At 45.2% G+C, this 18960-nt stretch overlaps 1 protein-coding gene across 7 annotated transcripts in view; it reads right to left on the bottom strand.

The window, feature by feature from the left end:
* Positions 1–14563, bottom strand: part of cenpf (centromere protein F) — a 76350-nt gene extending 61787 nt beyond the window's left edge. For 5 of the 7 annotated variants that reach the window (XM_068045036.1, XM_068045039.1, XM_068045041.1 and 2 more), the window contains exons 1-3: positions 14479–14563; positions 10907–11102; positions 3945–4141 (exon numbers count right to left, since the gene is read on the bottom strand). In XM_068045036.1, the coding sequence (XP_067901137.1) occupies positions 3945–4141; positions 10907–11068 (359 nt within the window). In that variant the 5' untranslated portion in view covers positions 11069–11102; positions 14479–14563. Of the gene's footprint in view, positions 1–3944; positions 4142–10906; positions 11103–13882; positions 13960–14322; positions 14458–14478 lie in introns of those variants that run through there. The other 2 variants (XM_068045038.1, XM_068045037.1) reach the window with 2 other exon arrangements.
* Positions 14564–18960: the final 4397 nt, after the last annotated feature.

The following is an 18960-nucleotide window of genomic DNA, read 5'->3' as shown; positions in this document are numbered from 1 at the left end:
CCATTGCCTGGGCCCCCTGCCATTTTGTCCTGGGCGGGAAAGACTGAGGACAGCCTTCCTGCCGCAGGCCAATTGAGGCCCTTAAGTGGCCAAATAAAGGCCACTTAAGGGCCTTTTCCCACCTCCACCTCAATTTTGAGGGAGGCAGAGGGACCTGCCGGCAGGTAAAACCGGCAGGCCTCCTAGCGAGGTCGGGGGATCCCACGTTTGGGGGCAATTCAGCGTTCACGGTTGGCGCCCCCCCCCCCCCCGGTGGCAATCGCCGACCCCCCCTAACCCCACCGTGGAGGACATCCCCAATCTTATCAACCACAACCCCACTCCCTCGCTGGGGCCTGCCTGAATGGTCTGGGCAATCCCAACCCCAGTCACTTGTCCCAGGGTCTCCTTCGGTGCTTCAGGGCCTCCTGCAGTACCGGCAGTGGCCACGGCTCCCAGTGGCACTGCCGGTACTGTAGAGCTGCCAGCTTTCCAATTGGCCAGCAGCTCTAAAAGGGACAGCGCCCCCAACAACGGGCAGTTAATTGGCTGCCCACCATGGAATGGCTTCGGGGGTCCAATGGAGGGCCAAAGCGGGGTCTCCTCCCGCCTTCCGGCCCACTGCCGGGACCTCCATTGCAATAATAAAATTCAGCCCAAAGAAGCACAAGTAATTCTTACAGTTTCATTTCAACGAAAAAAATCTATCAAATATAGTTCAGCCTGTCTATACAATAAAGTGAGTTACACAATGACTGGTCTGCATCAGTTTTCTTGGGCAATAAGATAATTATGCAGTACCTTCAAGTTACCATTAATTCCCTGCACACTATGGGCTGAATTTTAAAGACCCCCTGACGTCGGGAGTCGTGGCCGGCGGGTGGGTGCGGAAAATGCCTCCATGAGAAGCCCGCCATGGACCTTGACGCGGGAAGGCCAGGCCCGATATTGCTGGCGGCGGAGTGGTCTTGTGGCGGCCCCCCGGCTGCTTGGTGATAGGAATCCAATTTAAATATTTAAATTCATTAAAACAAATTAATTAATCATAGTTACGCTCCCGCCGTCTGTCCCAGAGCAATCTTCGTGACAGTGGCCGGCACTCCCACACCTTCGGATCGCCGTCTAGGGAACCGGGGCAGAACACTGGTGGGGAGGGGGGAACAGGTAAGTTTCTCAGTGCGGGAGCAGGGTCAAAGTCATATTCTTGGTGTAGGGGCTTGTGGGAAGGATTATACTGTAAGGTTTATGCACTTTGTGGGGGGGGGGGGTGGGGGTGGGGAAGGTCAGCTGGACAAGGTTAATGTTTTGCAGGGGGAGAGGGCAAGTAATTAATTCTATAGATATTGGGGGGCTTGGAGAGGGGCAAGATAAATTTATTTAATTTTTTACATCAATGTAAGTGTACTTTTAAATATTTAAATGGGACAGTCGGGCTCGAAGCCCTTTAAAAAGGGCTTCAGCGCCTGCACACAGGCAGCTGATGCCACTGCTGGAGACTGACAGCCCATCCCCACCACGTCATCAGGCAGTTGCGGGGGCGGTCCTCCCAGGCTATTTAAATGAGCTGCCGTGATGTACGGCCCACCTGTTTTCATCCACCACCGATTTCGGTGACGGGAGCATAATATTCAGCCCTATATTTACCCCCCACTCCAAAAGATGGCTAATGCAATATGTAATCTAGCCACCAATTTTATGTTGCAGCTTCGAACTATTTCTGGCCAATAAATCACCATGGAGGGGGCAGCTTTTTAGCCCTCAATGGGGGCAGACACAAAGGCAGGTGGACGTGGAAAATTATGCAATTTTCCCGGAGGTGGGATATGGAAGCGCGGGTAGCCGATTAACCCAATTAATGGCCTATTGTCAGAGGCTGACTGGAATTTTCCCGTTGGCCTCCAGGTCCCTGGAGGTGTCGGGGAACAGTGTAGCTGTCTGGAGGCGGCCTCTGTGCTGCAGACCAGGAAAGTGGAGGGGGAGGGTGATGGGCAGTGCTCCAGGCTGCTGAGATTTTTTTTAATGATAAATTTAAAGAAGTTGGAGAGAGGGTGCCTCCATCTTGGAATGCCTCCCTTTCACTTGTCTGGAAAGGCATCCTGCTGCTTCTTCAGTGGCAGAGGGCCACCTATTGGGCCTCCAGTTTCGAGAGCCCACCTGCCGTCCTTAATCGGACGGTGAGCCCGGCCGGTGGCCATAAATAGGCCAATTCAGGAAAATTGCAGATGACTGTTCGGGCTTCTGATTATCATTTGAGTCTGACAGCCAGTTCCTGAAGCCCATGGGGAAAATCCTGTCCCATATTGTTTACACACTAGGTCATATGGGAAAATTACAATAAATTGTTAAAGGAACATGTACCTCTCCCCCTATATATCAATGTACATTATTCTATTACATATGAAGGTTAAATGAATGAGGAAAGCAGGAGCAGTCACATTATTTTGACTACAGTGATATTTTCCTCTTCTAACAATTTTTTTCTCCTTTCCCCTTTTCTGAAGGCATTGACTCCTTGCTGGGATGTAGCTCCACAGATGCCAATCAGCCTCCAGTATTTAACCCAAGTAGCTGTTATTCATGGACGTCCAATCGCTCTACACCTCCATCCCCCACCAGGATGGTTTGAGGGCTCTCCGCTTCTTCCTGGAACAGAGGCCCAACCAGTCCCCATCCACCAACACCCTCCTCCGCCTGGCTGAACTTGTTCTCACATTGAACAACTTCTCCTTCAACTCCATGCATTTCCTTCAAGTAAAAGGTGTTGCTATGGGTACCCGCATGGGTCCTAGTTATGCCTGTCTTTTTGTGGGATATGTCGAGCATTCTTTGTTCCAGTCCTACTCAGGCCCCTTCCCCCAACTCTTTTTCCGGTACATTGATGACTGTATCGGTGCCGTTTCCTGCTCCCGCCCCGAACTAGAAAACTTTATCAACTTTGCTTCCAATTTCCACCCTTCTCTCACCTTTACATGGTCCATCTCTGACACTTCCCTTCCCTTCCTCGACTTCTCTGTCTCCATCTCTGGGGACAGGTTGTCTACCAATATCCATTATAAGCCCACTGACTTCCACAGCTACTGAGTTCCGAAGAAGGGTCACTGACCCGAAACGTTAACTCTGCTTCTCTTTCCACAGATGCTGCCAGACCTGCTGAGTGAATCCGGCATTTCTTGTTTTTGTTTCAGATTTCCAGCATCCGCAGTATTTTGCTTTTATTATAGCTGTTATTCATGTTTGAAATGAGACAAAGTCATCAAGCTCTTTTATCACACACATCATTACTGCAGAGCCTGATACTGTCTTCAACATAACATCCATGCATGTGCACTCTCAATAGGGGTTACTGGATACTGATTAGGAATAAAAAGCGTGGCGAATCTTTCCATCCTCATCGCCTCGTTGCCATTTGAACAGATGAACAGGCAGATCGGAAACTGTGAATTTTCTGGTCTTTACATCTTAGGAGGCACCCTCTAACTGAACCAGGTAAGCTATCATGCTGCTTTACATTCATAACAATAACCAATAGATCTAGGACAAAATACACCTTGTGCAAAAATCTTTTTCTGTTATTCCAAGAATAATTCAAGCTGCTTTGTGAATTTAAATGGCACCCTCTGGTGGCTAACTATTGTAGCACCAGCTTTCTTCACAATTACTTTATTCCAATTAATATTTGAACTTTTAAGCTCCTCTGCGCCACATTTTTAACCAATAAAACAGTGTCACATGTTTCCTACATAAAGGATATGTTCCGAAGTCTTACATTAGTGTGGGGAAAAATTAGTTTACTGGTGGAGGCTTATTTAAAATCTAATTTGTATCACCTTATTGAGTGTCTTATTTCCAGAAGTACTTCATCTAGACTTTGGGATCAAGCAGTGCTACCTTAGAACTCTTTGTGTGTCTATGGGTTATAGTATCCTTGAGCCAATTTTATTAGCACAGTATAAAAACATCTTTACCTCTTGTTTTCTTGCTCAAGTTTGTCCACCCGTTTCTTGCTTGATGCAAGCTGCCCTTCTAGGTAATGAACTTGTGATTCCTTCACCTGCAGTTCATGGGAAATCTTCTGCCTCGTTTTCTCAAGGTTTTCACATGATTCTATTAGGTTCTGGTGCTCCCGCTTCAGAGCACTTGTTTCAGTCTTCTCATTCTCCACCTGTTTTACAAGCAGTGATAAAAAAATGATTTATCCATATACTTTCTACCATTGAAAGAAAAAAAAATCACTGCTTACTTTATGATAACCACAACATCTCCCTACCCCAACCCCCCACTTTGCTCCCTTTTTGAAGGCATTGACATGTTGCTGGGTTATAATTCTTCTAGTGCTACGCACTCCAATTGGTTTATTGTTTATCTCTGCCCGGACAGTGAGCATCAGCAGGCTATTTTACCACAGGAACATCTCAGCTACAATAGATTTAAGGATGAACAATGGACACCCCAGAAAAGCAGCAGTGTTATAATAGAAGATCGAGAGAACACTCCAGAAATTCACCCCCGTAATCTAGGCTGATACTCCATGAACTGCTGAGATAGAGTTCCATTGTCAGAGATGCCATCCTTTGGACATGTCCTATCTATTTGCTCCAATGGTTTGGGTGAACATTCGAGATTTCAGGGCACAAAAGGAGCAGGACGTTCCTTAAGCCAATATTACTTCCTCAGCCAAAATCACCTCTTGTACAAACTGAGTGCCACATTTACTAATAAAGAAATCACATTGTTTCAAAGTTATTCATGGTGTGTGTGACATCGTTTTGGAAACTTTCAGAGATAAACATGCAAAATAAATTCAATTCTTGAAAGAAAATTATTTTGACACTATTTGGAGGCCAGTGTGAGGAAGGAACTGCAATGAAAAGCACTTAATTCTGTTTGGGCGCATTTTCTCCCAAAAAAGATTCCTTTCGCACTCCTTCCTTTGTCTGTACACAACTTTATTCTTACAGTTTGTATGCCCTTCATGCTACAATTACCTACACGTATAAATTGCTAAGCTATTGGAGAAATCATTCACTCTCCCCTTGCATTCACACCCACTCTCCCAGATTTCAAGACTGTGAGCAGAAAATTCAATCGTTCCAATTTTTGGGCACGAGGGCCATGGTTTGCGACGTGCCCATGCCTGTTGGAAAAGGGGTGGGTAATGCAGAAAATTTGTCTACCCACCTCATTTCCATGACTGGGCATCAAAAGCAGCGGTCCCTGTGCACATATAGGTGCAGGTGCCCTCTGATCACTGCAGGGGGTTAAGTGGTGTTTGTTACTAAACATATGTTCCAGGCAACCTCCCCAATTTAAAGGTGCAGTCCCTATAAAAGGGAAATTGCAGCAGTGCACTGCAGGCTGTTGGGTAATTGGTTTTACACACTCAAAGAGAAGCCATGTTGCTGCAAGAAAAGGAGAGGGATCCTGGATTCAACGATGCCCCCCACTCACCCAAGTACACTCTGCCAGGTGGTTGAAGGCAGGAGGGAGGCCACGTTTCTGGTGGGGGAGGGGGGAGAACTGCTCCAGCCTGACCCTCAGAAGGGAATGGGTACTCAATGCCCAGAGTATAGCCCCACGGACCTGGCAGCAGTGTCGAAAGATGTTCAATGACCTCACTCGGGTGGTTAAGGTGAGTGAATGCAAGTGCACATAAGATCGCACATCCACACCACCCACCTCTCCCACAACTCAATGTACCACACCCCCAACACTCACACAGCAGCAGACCCTGACATTCAGAACTCACTTCTAACATCCTGACACTGGACACACACACACACACAACACACACACTTGAAGCATACCAGCCGCACATACACCTTTCACTGCCTCCACATACCTCCAGCTGTTCAGCTATAGCTGGTGCCATCCAAATACACTGACCCATAGCCTATGACATTCAGCTCCCTCTCTTGTATGGAGAATGTTGCCCACCACTTGGAGAGAAATCCAGTGGACCAGAGGATGTCCAGGTCGTATATATCACTTCAGTGCTCTGGAGGAAATGGCGTTTAGAACAATGGGCCGCAGTGCAACAGAACCAGTGGTATCCGGTGCAGTGCAGGCCATTCTGGATGATGGCAACTTGCTGCCTTATGCACCTTCTCCACTAACTCCTAACCCACATCCTGAAAGGTGCCATGAAATGGAAACTACTGAAGGAGTGACCATGGAACTCCTGATTTCCTTCCTTTACCCCTCCCCTCTCCAATGCTTTTGTGCTTTCAGATAGCCAGCTGCTCAGGTCCTCCAGCAGCAATTCAAGGGGCAAGAGGAGGAAGATAGTCTGAAAGCATTGTCACTCAACCTAATACTTGCAGCCACCAGTTCAGATACTGGCACAGCATGTACTTTAGAGGCTAGTTTAGAGTTGGGATCTGCACGTGGTGAGTTACTGGGCACAAGTGGGCTGCAGCCAGGGATAGGTCAGTTCCTGTGCAAGCTCCCCAGAGGGCAAGGTCACACACCAGTTCTGCTGGTCAAATGGGAACCTCGCTGGGGGCAGACTATAGCAGGACGCTGGTAAACATGCACACAGAGATGCATGGGGCATTGGCAGGCCCCCCAGTCACTGACAAGGAGTATGCAGGACTCCAGTTCCACCTTGGCACAGGGCATAGCACAGAAGTTGCAGCCCATTCTTTCCACCGTGAAAGTGGTGGGCACCTCCATACACAGCCAATCCAACCCATGATAGAGTGGTCTAATGGCCACTGTCTCAACTTCCACTGCAGCACAGGCAGAGTGATGCCAATGTATCAGCACTGCAGTGGAAGTTCAATCAGAGATCATGGACAGGATTTTACCGCAGACTTTACGAACCTAATGTCGGGATGAAATGGGAGTTCTGAGCTTACACTTGCCAACAGCGGGACCGGCTCAGCAATTGTACTAGACGGAGCCTCCTCATTGGTCAGAGAGGTAGTATAAAATTAAGAATCAGAGGGACCAGCAGGTAGGCCCCTCTGGATGGCTCACTGGGGCTGTGGGGGCAGCCTTTCCTTTCCGCAGCCCCTCTTTGGGGCATGGAGCCTCCAGCTCCAAGGCCCCTCAAACCGCTGCAGGAAGGCCGCCTCCATGAAGCTGGCGGCCTCCCCACGCAGCATGATGGAGTGGTGGGGGGGGGGGGGGGGGGCGCTCTGCCACCGGCAAAATGCCGGTGGGCCAGGAAAAGTTGCCCCTAATGGGAGCCTTAATTATTTATATTGGCTGCCCACCTCTGTTCGGCAGACAGCTGATGCGCATTCAGTCCAGCCACTGGGAAACTTCCCTGGCAACAGAAATGTATCGGGGAGCTATCCTGATGAGGCTCTCCACTATTTTCTTGGCCTCCTCCACCTCCCAGCCCACCATCCAACGGTCAAAAAATTATGCTTTTCTCGATATATATTAATAACTTAGATTTGGTTGTACAGGACATAATTTCAAAATCTTCAGATGGCACAAAACTTGGAAGTATACTGAACTGTGAGGAGAATAGTGATAGACTTCAAGAGGACATAGCCAGGCTGGTAGAATGGGCAGACATCTGACAAATGAAATCTAATGCACAGAAGTGTGAAATGATTCATTTTGGTCGTAAGAACAAAAGACAACATAAAAGGATGCAATTCTAAAGGAGGTGCAGGAGCAGAGGGACCTGGAGGGTATATCTGCACAAATCATTGAAAGTGGCAGGGCAGGTTTAGAAAGCAGCTAATAAGGCATATGGGATCCTGGGCTTTATAAATAGAGGCATAGAGTATAACAGCAGTATTATATCCAATTCTGGGTACAACATTTTAGGAAGGATGTGATGGCCTTAGAGAGGGTGCAGAAAAGATTTACGAGAATGGTTCTGGGGATGAGGGACTTCAGTTATGTGGATAGATTGGAGCAGCTGGGGCTGTTCTCCTTAGAAAAGGTTGAGAGGAGATATGACGGAGATGATGAAAATTATGAGGGGCCTGGACAGGGGAGATAAGAAGAAACTGTTCCCATTGACAGACGGTTGAGAACCAGAGGACACAGGAATGGAAAAAGAACCAAAGGTGTCATGAGGAAAACAATTTTTAAACGCAGCGAATGATTAGGATCTGGAGTGCACTTCCTGAGAGTGTGGTGGAAGCAGATTCAATCCTGGCTTTCAAAAGGGAATTGCATAATTACATGCAGAGAAAAAAATCTGCAGGCCTACGGGGAAAAGGCAGGGGAGCGGGACTAGGTGAGGTGCTCTTGTAGAGAGCCAGCACAGACACAACAGGCTGAATGGCCTCCTTCTGTGCTGTAACCATTCCACGATCTGATCTCTAATCTTAGTAAAAATATCGTGGTGAATACTGAAGAAATATTCTTGATTATGCCACAATCTAAATAAATTGTTATAAGAAGGTTTGAAAGTGATCATATTCAGGAAGGATGGAAAGAAACTAATGTGCATACCTTTCACATAGAATTGCACATCTCAAATACATTAATATTATTTTATACATTCCAGATTTAATTTCTGTTGTGGGTTCCTTGAACCTCTGTGTTTGTATTGATTTCACACAAAGACTGATCGGTCAGGTGGGATCAGTAATGCAATATTGTGCGTTCTTTATTGGATACTGAGAGAGCAGCAAGTACATTGAGATACTCACTGGATAGGTGTTTCTTCAAGACTGCCTAACACTCAGAATCACGTGGTGTCTTACATGATCTCTTCTTATGCAGTCCCTCGGGAATGAGGATGACTTTCTTCCACTCCAGGGTTGTGGGTCCTTAGGTGACTGAATAGTCCAATTCTAGATCCACACACTCTGCCACAGGTGGGGCAGGTGAGGTGAGTGAATGGGATGCTCGAATTTCCAAATGCTCCTTCTGCTGTTTGTGCTTGGTCACTGCCTGGGCATGTCGACGTTGTTTGAACTGGCTGGCACCGTTGCGGATACTTCTTCTCCATTTTGGGCGGTCTCGGGCAAGAGATTCCCACGCATCAGTGGAGATGTTACATATTGTTCAGGGAGGCTTTAAAGACACCCTTGTAGCATTTCCTCTGCCCTCCTGGTAGCCTCTTGCCGTGACGGAGCTCGGAGTAGAAAGCTTGTTTTGTTCTTACATGGCTAACATGATCTTGTAGCCATACCTCTTAAAGGTGTTCACATACAACAATTTCTATTGTTTTTATTTAGAAATCTTTTTAATTGTAAAAGTTCTTCCAATAAATAATTTCATATTATTTCTCATTTGCATTCATTGAATCTACCATCAAATTTTACATATTGTTCTTAAATCAATATTTGCTTTATTTCCAATACCATTGAAAATGTACCATCAGTGTAATGCATTCTCCATTATAACACAAAATTCTCCTCACTTCATCAAAAACACTGCACTTCAGCAGCAGAATAATACTGGTTTACATAGTCTAATATTCCTGTCCTTATGATACATGCTTGGTATATAAAGAAAGAACTTACATGTATATAGCACACTCCACAACATCCCAAAGTGCTTCACAATCAATTAAGTAAGGCCACTATTGTAATGTAGGGAAATGTGGCAGTCAACTTGCACATAGCAAGATCCCACAAACTGCAATTAGATAATAGCAATTAGAGATTTTGGTAGAAGGTCAAATATTGATCAGGACACTGGGAGAAATCTTGTACTCTTTTACATCTGCTTGAGAGGGCAGACAGGAGCTTAGTTTAGCATCTCATTCAAAAGAAATAATCAGTGCAGCATTCTCTCAGTACTTCACTGAAGTGTCAGCCAAGATTATGTCTTCAAGTCTCAACCAACAACTGTCTCAGGAGGTGAAACTGCTACAGTTAAGCTGAGGTTGCATTGAATGCCCATCGCTAGTTGCGCTGAGAAAGTGGCAAGTACCCTGTTCCTTGAACCATTGTAGTTCTTATACTCATGCTAATCCCACAACGCTATTCAGTAGATAATGCTCGTACACCAGCCCAGTGACAATGAAATAATGGTGATACACATCTGTGTCAGGGTAGTATGTGAGGCGATAGCGGTCTTATAACATTGTTGATCTTGTTCTTTTCAGTGGTACAGATTGCAGGAGAGTGCGCCACTGTTGAAATAACCTTGGTGAACTGTACATTGCCTAATTCCCAAGATTTGTATACTTCTGACTTATAAACTACCATAGCTATTTTGGATTATACAAGTCAACTTGTTATATTTCCAGAATAGACTGAGGATGTATTGTGAACCCTATATAATTGGAGTATGATGTTTGTTATTGGTGGTTACTGGACTTGGACCGCATTAATCTCCATGAGGATGAAACAAGAAAATAGCATTGTCTGCTAACAGGTAACATTGCACAATTAGCAAAATGGCATTTTAGAAGCCCAAACTGTAGCAATGCACTTGGTACTTAGCAAAGCATCCAACATGATCATGAAGCATACTATCAAAAACACCTTCATTAAATGATGGACTAATCTTACTATACACGGCTTGTAAGTTATTGAAAAAGTGTGATATGCTGGAGCAGAGATTTGGAGTGAAAGAAATTCTCAACACATCCCAAAGCACTTTACGACCAAGATTAAGCTTGATTACTTTTAAATGCAGTCACTGTTATTATGTAGGCAAATGTTAACAGCCAATTTTGCACAAAGTAAGGTCTCAAAACAGCAAATGATGTCAGTTGAGGGAAGAATGTTGGCCAGTACTTGTTTGAGAAATACTTTTAGGTTCACCTGAGCAGGCAAACAGGGTAACGATTCAATATCCCATATGAAAGATAGCAGATCTGACGATGCAGCATGTTCTCAGTATTGTTCTGAAGCCTAGTTTAGGTCCCCAAGCCCATTGGGGTGATTCAGCTTACAACCCTTAGGTGTTTGACTAAGCCAAAGAAAAACAGCTGACACCTAGGAACAAAAAAACATTTCTAAGTAAGTGAAGAATAATCACCTATAATAAGAATAATCACCTTTTGTTTTTGTTTCAGCAGTGCAGCTTCCAGGGATTCCAGCTGAAACTGTCGCTGCTGACGTTCCTTTTTGAGTTTATCCAGCTGAGTTTCAATCTCCTGTATCTTCTGGAGAGCCTTTGTAGGCAGGCCCTCCTTCCACTCTTCCACAGCCCAGCTCATTTTGCTCAATTTTGTGAAAAATTTAGATCATGACCTAGGAAAAAGGGAAAATTCTAGATTATGCTGAAGCAATGTGTATGGAATCAAATATATATATACTTTAAAAGGCACACCCTTTACCATCTGTTGTCAAAACAAAAAGTGTTCCACAGTTTTAAACTGTGTGTAATTTGTGCAGCATATGGTTCCCTTTACATACCAGCAGGGGTGATAAACTATTATTTTCTGTTCTAAGTTTTAAAAAAATAATCACTGGATCAATTCCCTCTGAGAAAAAGGAGGCTCCAAAACATCCCCATCCTCAGTGATGGGGGAGCCCAGCACATTAGTGCAAAAGATAAGGCTGAAGCAATTGTTATCATCTTCAGCCAGAAGTGCTTAGTAGATGATCCATCTCAGCCTCCTCCCAAGGTTCCCCACCATCAGGGATACAAGTCTTTTGACAATTCGATTCATTCACGTGACATCAAGGAATGGCTGAAGATACTGGATACATTGAAGGCTATGGGCCGTGACAACATCCAACAATGCTCCAGAACTAGCTGCACCCTTAGCCAAGCTATTCCAGTACAGCTACAACACAACATCAATCTGTCAATGCGGCAAATTTCCCAATTATGACCTGTCCACAAAAAACAGGTCAAATCCAATCCAGCCAATTACTGCCCCATCAGTTTGCTCTCAATCATAAGCAAAGTGATGGGGGGTGTCGTCGACAATGCTATCAAGCAGCACTTACTCATCAACAACCTGCTTACTGATGCTCAGTTTGGGTTCCACCAGGACCACTCAATTCCAGACCTCATTACAGCCTTGGTCCAAACATGGACAAAAGAGCTGAATTCCAGAGGTGAGGTGAGAGTGATTGTCCTCGAGGTCAAGGCAGCATTTGACCAAGTGTGGCATCAAAGAGCTCCAAGTGAAATTAAAGTCAATGGGAATCAGGGGGAAAACTCTCCAATGGCTGGCGTCATACCGAGCACAAAGGAAGATGGTTGTGGTTGTTGGAGGCCAATCATCTCAGTCCTAGGACATCAATGCAAGAGTCTCTCAGGGTAGTGTCCTAAACCCAACTATCTTCAGCTGCTTCATCAATGACCTTCCCTCCAACATTAGGTCAGAAGTGGGGATGTTCACTTATGATTGCACAGTGTTGATTGCTTCAGTATCTGAGGAGTTGTGAATGGTAGTCAGTGCCAACATGCAGCAAGACCTGGACATCATTCAGGCCTGGGCTGATGAATGGCAAATGACATTGGCGCCACACAAGTGCCAGGCAATGACAATATGCAACAAGAGAGAATCTAACCATCACCCCTTGACATTCAGCAGCATTACCATCACTGAATCCCCCACCATCAACATCCTGGGGATTACCATTGACCAGAAACTGAACTGGACCAGCCACATAAATACTGTGGCTACAAGAGCAGGTCAGAGGCTGGGAATTCAGCAGTGAGCAACTCATCTCCCAACTCCCCAAAGCCAGTCCACCATCCACAAGGCATAAGTCAGGAATGTGATGGAATACTCTCCACCTGCCAGAATGAGTGCAGCTCCAACAACACTCAAGAAGCTTGACTATCCAAGTCAAAGCAGCCCGCTTGAACATCCACCACTGGTGCGCAGCAGTGGCAGTGTATACAATTTACAGGAAGCGCCACAGCAACTCGCCAAGACTGCTTCAATACCACCTTACAAACTCGCATCCTTGACCACCTAGAAGAACAAGGACAGCAGACACTTGGGAACATCACCACCTGCATGTTCCCATCCAAGTCACTCACCATCCTGGCTTGGAACTATACTGCTGTCACTCGGTCAAAATCTTGGAACTCTCTCCCTAACAGCACTGGGGGTGTACCTACACCAGATGGGCTGCAGCATTTCAAGGCAACTCACCACCACCTTCTCAAGGGCAATTAGGGATGGGCAATAATTGCTGGCCTAGCCAGCGACGCCCACATCTCAAGAATGAATAAATGAAAAAAAACACAAGTCTATTAGTTCTAGAGTCACAATAAGGAAACTGACAGGTAGTTTAGAGGGGTGGGGCAGGTGAACCAGTGGTGGCCTTCTGCTAAAAAAAATTATTGTACTATATAATGGCTCTCATCTATTGCTAGTCTACACCAATCAAATTACATAACACACCACTATAATATAGTGTCCATTCCTGAACATCACTTGGGGCAATCATTGTTGGGTGAATCTTCTGAGCACAACTCTGGAGCATTTGAAAAGACTGTTTCCTCTCTGCTGCAATTACAGTGACTTTTTTCCAACAATGGAGTAATCAACTTTCACCACTCCTCTGGATCTGATGAAGTTTCAAATATTGCTGTCTTTTCCACACATGGGAGACTGACACACTAGCTGAGATTGTTTAGATCAATGGAGAAGCTGGAAATCTTTCCAGTTAGCATGACCCACTTCTATGGCACTGAAACATCAGATTTAAGAAGGAATACAAGATGCTGTTACAGATCTTTGATTTTCACAGTTCTGTAACCCCATGTAGAACAAAGAACAATTATTTACCATTCTTAAATCTAACCGATACACAACCATCAGCATCTTGTCTCCTACACTCCTTTGGGTAGCTCAAACAACAGCTCCCAATAACTTCAAACAAAAAAATATAATAACAAACCAGAAATTAACAAACATTGGCCTGCTTAAAAATACATTTTTAATACTGCTACTATTTGAAGAAATCAGATTCAAAATATTTTACCATTAAGCAGAAGACCCACACATACAAACTTGACTAAGTGCTTAAGGATGATGACAAATATTTTTTTTAAAACTTACTTTGAGCTTCGCACTTGAACATATTCACAACGCAGGGTTAAATGGGTTCCCTCTGCACTCGTTGAACACCAAGATCACGGTATTTACATTGGACTACAATTCACTCACGGATCGCTACTGTATTTAAATGGTTTACGCTTTTTCACAGATGACTGTTTACATGGGTTTGCACAATGCTCACTGATCACTAATCTGGCTGTTTACATGGGTTTGTATTAAACTCACTGATCACTAATCTCGCTGTTTACATGGGATTGCACTATGCTCACTGATCGCCATAATTGTTAAATGGTTTGTACTACATACTTTGCTCACTACTCTCAGTTTAAATGAGTTGACACCCCCGCCTCAGCCCTGTCTCGGCAGATAGCAACTACCAAGATGAATCCATATAACACTATTCACTTGTTAAACGGTTTACACTGTTTATTTATATTTACCCCGACGGTTGCGATGCGAGCGCCCTGGCTCCCCAGCTATCGCTAAAAACTCAAATCAAGGGAACAATCACCGAACAATCTGCACGCAGTCTCGGACCCACATTCACAACCCAGGCACATCGCCGTCAAAATAAAATAAAACATAAAAATCCACACCTGAGAGCCCGCAGCTCGATCTATATCAACAGCCCAATTTCAAATTGTTCTGCTCTGAGTTTAAAACGCGTGCGTTAACCAACTGTGCTGCAGTGCCATGTATTTAGCATTCCTATTGGTTAAATCTCGGACACGCCCATTTAGAACTCACCGCTGACGAGTCACCATGAAGCGTTGATTGGTTCATTTCAACTGACACGGCGCCAGGGCGCAATGTTTGATTGGTCTTCTTCTAAATTTAAACGCGGGTCTCTCCGTGGATTGGTTGTTTCGCCGCAGCCGTTGCCCTGTTCGAGTACGCGTCAGCCGGGCTCCTGATTGGACGGACGGTGACTGGCTTGCTTTGCCAAGTTCCGGCCAGTGACCTGGGCTGATGCTTTGCTGTTGCTGAAGTCTAACCCAGTACAATGACATATCAAATAAAGCAAAAAATGCTGAAAGTAAACAGCACCTCAATTCAGCATCTGTAAAGAAATCAGACAGACTAGTGGTTTCAGCAGAAGTAGGTATGAAAACTTAAAGGAGAGGGCATTTTCAGGATTTTGTAGTAGGAGAAAGAAGGTGACGTAACCCATACTTGTACAATTACTGACCCACTCTGCTCTCCTCATTCTCTTACTCTCACCCCACCAATAGTTCGATAAATGCTATAATGCTGAATTCTCAGGCAAATGTGTATATAACTAACAACTACCGTGGAATCTCCCTGCTCAGCATAGTGGGGAAAGTCTTTGCTCGAGTCGCTCTGAACAGGCTCCAGAAGCTGGCCGAGCGCGTCTACCCTGAGGCACAGTGTGGCTTTCGTGCAGAGAGATCGACTATTGACATGCTGTTCTCCCTTCGTCAGATACAGGAGAAATGCCGTGAACAACAGATGCCCCTCTACATTGCTTTCATTGATCTCACCAAAGCCTTTGACCTCGTCAGCAGACGTGGTCTCTTCAGACTACTAGAAAAGATCGGATGTCCACCAAAGCTACTAAGTATCATCACCTCATTCCATGACAATATGAAAGGCACAATTCAACATGGTGGCTCCTCATCAGAGCCCTTTCCTATCCTGAGTGGTGTGAAACAGGGCTGTGTTCTCGCACCCACACTTTTTGGGATTTTCTTCTCCCTGCTGCTTTCACATGCGTTCAAATCCTCTGAAGAAGGAATTTTCCTCCACACAAGATCAGGGGGCAGGTTGTTCAACCTTGCCCGTCTAAGAGCGAAGTCCAAAGTACGGAAAGTCCTCATCAGAGAACTCCTCTTTGCTGACGATGCTGCTTTAACATCTCACACTGAAGAATGCCTGCAGAGTCTCATCGACAGGTTTGCGTCTGCCTGCAATGAATTTGGCCTAACCATCAGCCTCAAGAAAACGAACATCATGGGGCAGGATGTCAGAAATGCTCCATCCATCAATATTGGCGACCACGCTCTGGAAGTGGTTCAAGAGTTCACCTACCTAGGCTCAACTATCACCAGTAACCTGTCTCTAGATGCAGAAATCAACAAGCGCATGGGTAAGGCTTCCACTGCTATGTCCAGACTGGCCAAGAGAGTGTGGGAAAATGGCGCACTGACACGGAACACAAAAGTCCGAGTGTATCAGGCCTGTGTCCTCAGTACCTTGCTCTATGGCAGCGAGGCCTGGACAACGTATGCCAGCCAAGAGCGACGTCTCAATTCATTCCATCTTCGCTGCCTTCGGAGAATACTTGGCATCAGGTGGCAGGACTATATCTCCAACACAGAAGTCCTTGAAGCGGCCAACACCCCCAGCTTATACACACTACTGAGTCAGCGGCGCTTGAGATGGCTTGGCCATGTGAGCCGCATGGAAGATGGCAGGATCCCCAAAGACACATTGTACAGCGAGCTCGCCACTGGTATCAGACCCACCGGCCGTCCATGTCTCCGTTATAAAGACGTCTGCAAACGCGACATGCAATCGTGTGACATTGATCACAAGTCGTGGGAGTCAGTTGCCAGCATTCGCCAGAGCTGGCGGGCAGCCATAAAGACAGGGCTAAATTGTGGCGAGTCGAAGAGACTTAGTAGTTGGCAGGAAAAAAGACAGAGGCGCAAGGGGAGAGCCAACTGTGCAACAGCCCCAACAAACAAATTTCTCTGCAGCACCTGTGGAAGAGCCTGTCACTCCAGAATTGGCCTTTATAGCCACTCCAGGCGCTGCTTCACAAACCACTGACCACCTCCAGGCGCGTATCCATTGTCTCTCGAGATAAGGAGGCCCAAAAGAAAGAATAACAATTTTACTGGTTTGCACTTTATTATTTGGAGGATCAGGATCAAAGATGTAGTATTTGCATCTGGCCCAGATGTTTGGAGATGCTTGTCAATTGCATCATTTTCTTATGGAAAACAGTTTTTTCCCGATCAGTTGGGTATTCGACACACAGAACCCCACTGCTAGTCTTTAATAGTTTACATAGGAAGATAGGAACAGGAGTAGGCCATTCAGCCCCTCGAGCCTGTCCCGCCATTCAATGAGATCATGGCTGATCTCTGGCCTAACTCCAAATACCTGCCTTTGGCCCATATCCCTTAATATATTTGTTTAACAAAAATCTATCTATCTCAGTTTTAAAATTTACAAATCAAGAATCTTTGAGTAACATTTTTGTTTGCCCATCATGGGGTTTACATGTCCAACAATGGATGTTGACAACAACCAGGACCCAGGGACCCCAAATGTAACCAGCTAAAATCTTGCAGCTTACCAACACCAGCTAGGACCAATACAAAACTGGACTGCAGGGTGGGAGTGGGAAGCTGAGTAGGAAGAATTACAGCAACCAGTGACAGGTCTACCTCATACAGGTGCCATTAATAAAGGTAGGTTAGTAGATTAATCATTAACAGTGCATTAATACTGCATACCTGCCTGCCCCAGGTATTGGATTATTCATTCTGCCACAGAGGCTTAACTTGATTTCAATCTCCAATCACTAACTGAGCATGCAATCTTGGTGCTAATTCAGATCCAAAGACACTCAATTCCTCCATCCAAGGAGAAACATAATTTGTTGCTCTTATGCAACATATAAGGGCAGGTTTGAGCTCTTCCTAGGCCGATAGCAAGTACCAAGATATTTTCACAAGTAGCATATTGAGAAGCCCAATTTACCATAAAATGTGTAAGTGTTCCACTATCCTCCTAACCACAGCATGATCACCTACAATACCCATTAAACATTGATTCCACCCATTAGCAGTGCAGAATTTCAGCAGCTTACCTTCTTCAACTCAGTCTTGATTTTTTTTAAAATGAAACAACTTGTATTTATATACAGCCACTCAACTTGTATTTATATAGTGCCTTTAAAGTAGTAAAACACCAAGCCACATAAAGATATATTAGCGCAGATGACCAAAAGCTTGGTCAAAGAAGTAGGTATGAAGGAGCATCTTAAAGGAGGAAAGCAAGATAGCAATGCAGAGAGGTTTTGGAAGGGAATTCCAGAACTTAGGGCCACGACAGCTGAAGGTACAGCCACCAATGGTGGAACAATCAAAACTGGGGATGCTCAAGAGGCCAGAATTGGAGGAGCACAGATATCTGGGAAGGGTGTAGGGCTTTAAGAGGTTACAGAGATAGAGAGGAGTGAGGCCATGGAGCGATTTGAAAACAGGGATGACACTTTTAAAATCGGGGTGCTGCTTAACCAGGAACCAATGTAGGTCAACAAGCACAGGGGTGACAGGTGAATCGAACTTGGTATGAGTTAGGACACGGTAATAGAGTGTTGGATGGCCTCAAATTTACAGAGGGTGGAGATGTGACCCTGGCCGGGAGTGCATTGGAGTAGTCAAGTCTAGAAGTAACAAAGACATGAATGAAGGTTTCATCAGCAGATTAGCTGGGGTGGCCTTGAGTCAGGTGATATTACGGGGATGGAAATAGGCAGTCTTAATGATGGCGTAGGTACGTGGTCGGAAGCTCATCTCAGAGTCAAATACGACACCAAGGTTGCAAACAGTCTGGTCATCCTCAGTTGCTGCACAGAGGGCTAGTTCACTGGTTGGGGAATGGAATGTATGTGTGGTGGGCATCAAAGGCAGTGGCTTCAGTCTTTCCAATATTTAATTGGAGAAAATTTTTGCTCATCTGGATGTTGGACAGTCAGACAATTTAGAAAAAGTGGAGAGGTTGAGAGAGGTGGTAATGAAATAGAGATGGATGCCGTCAGCGTACATATGAGCTCGATAGCTTCAAACACTGAATATATATTAGCAAGTGATCTCATATCTGGCCTTTAGCAGCTGTTGCATCAGGTGTCAGATTTTCCTCATCAGCTATACAATTAACAATGTTTTAATTGATTCTCAGAATGTTATGAAAACCCTCAGCTCGGTGCTACAATTTTTCTTAATTGTTAACCATCAGGCAAGGTTCAACTCCTTCATGATCATTTTGGCAAATGATCTGGTTCAAATTTCAGAGCCAATCATTCTTTTATTACCTCCCTCTAC

This window comes from Heterodontus francisci, chromosome 13, assembly GCF_036365525.1.
Source record: "Heterodontus francisci isolate sHetFra1 chromosome 13, sHetFra1.hap1, whole genome shotgun sequence".
Lineage (NCBI taxonomy): Eukaryota > Metazoa > Chordata > Chondrichthyes > Heterodontiformes > Heterodontidae > Heterodontus > Heterodontus francisci.
The sequence above is the reverse complement of the archived record's forward strand: the minus strand, read 5'-3'. Positions and strand labels throughout refer to the sequence as shown.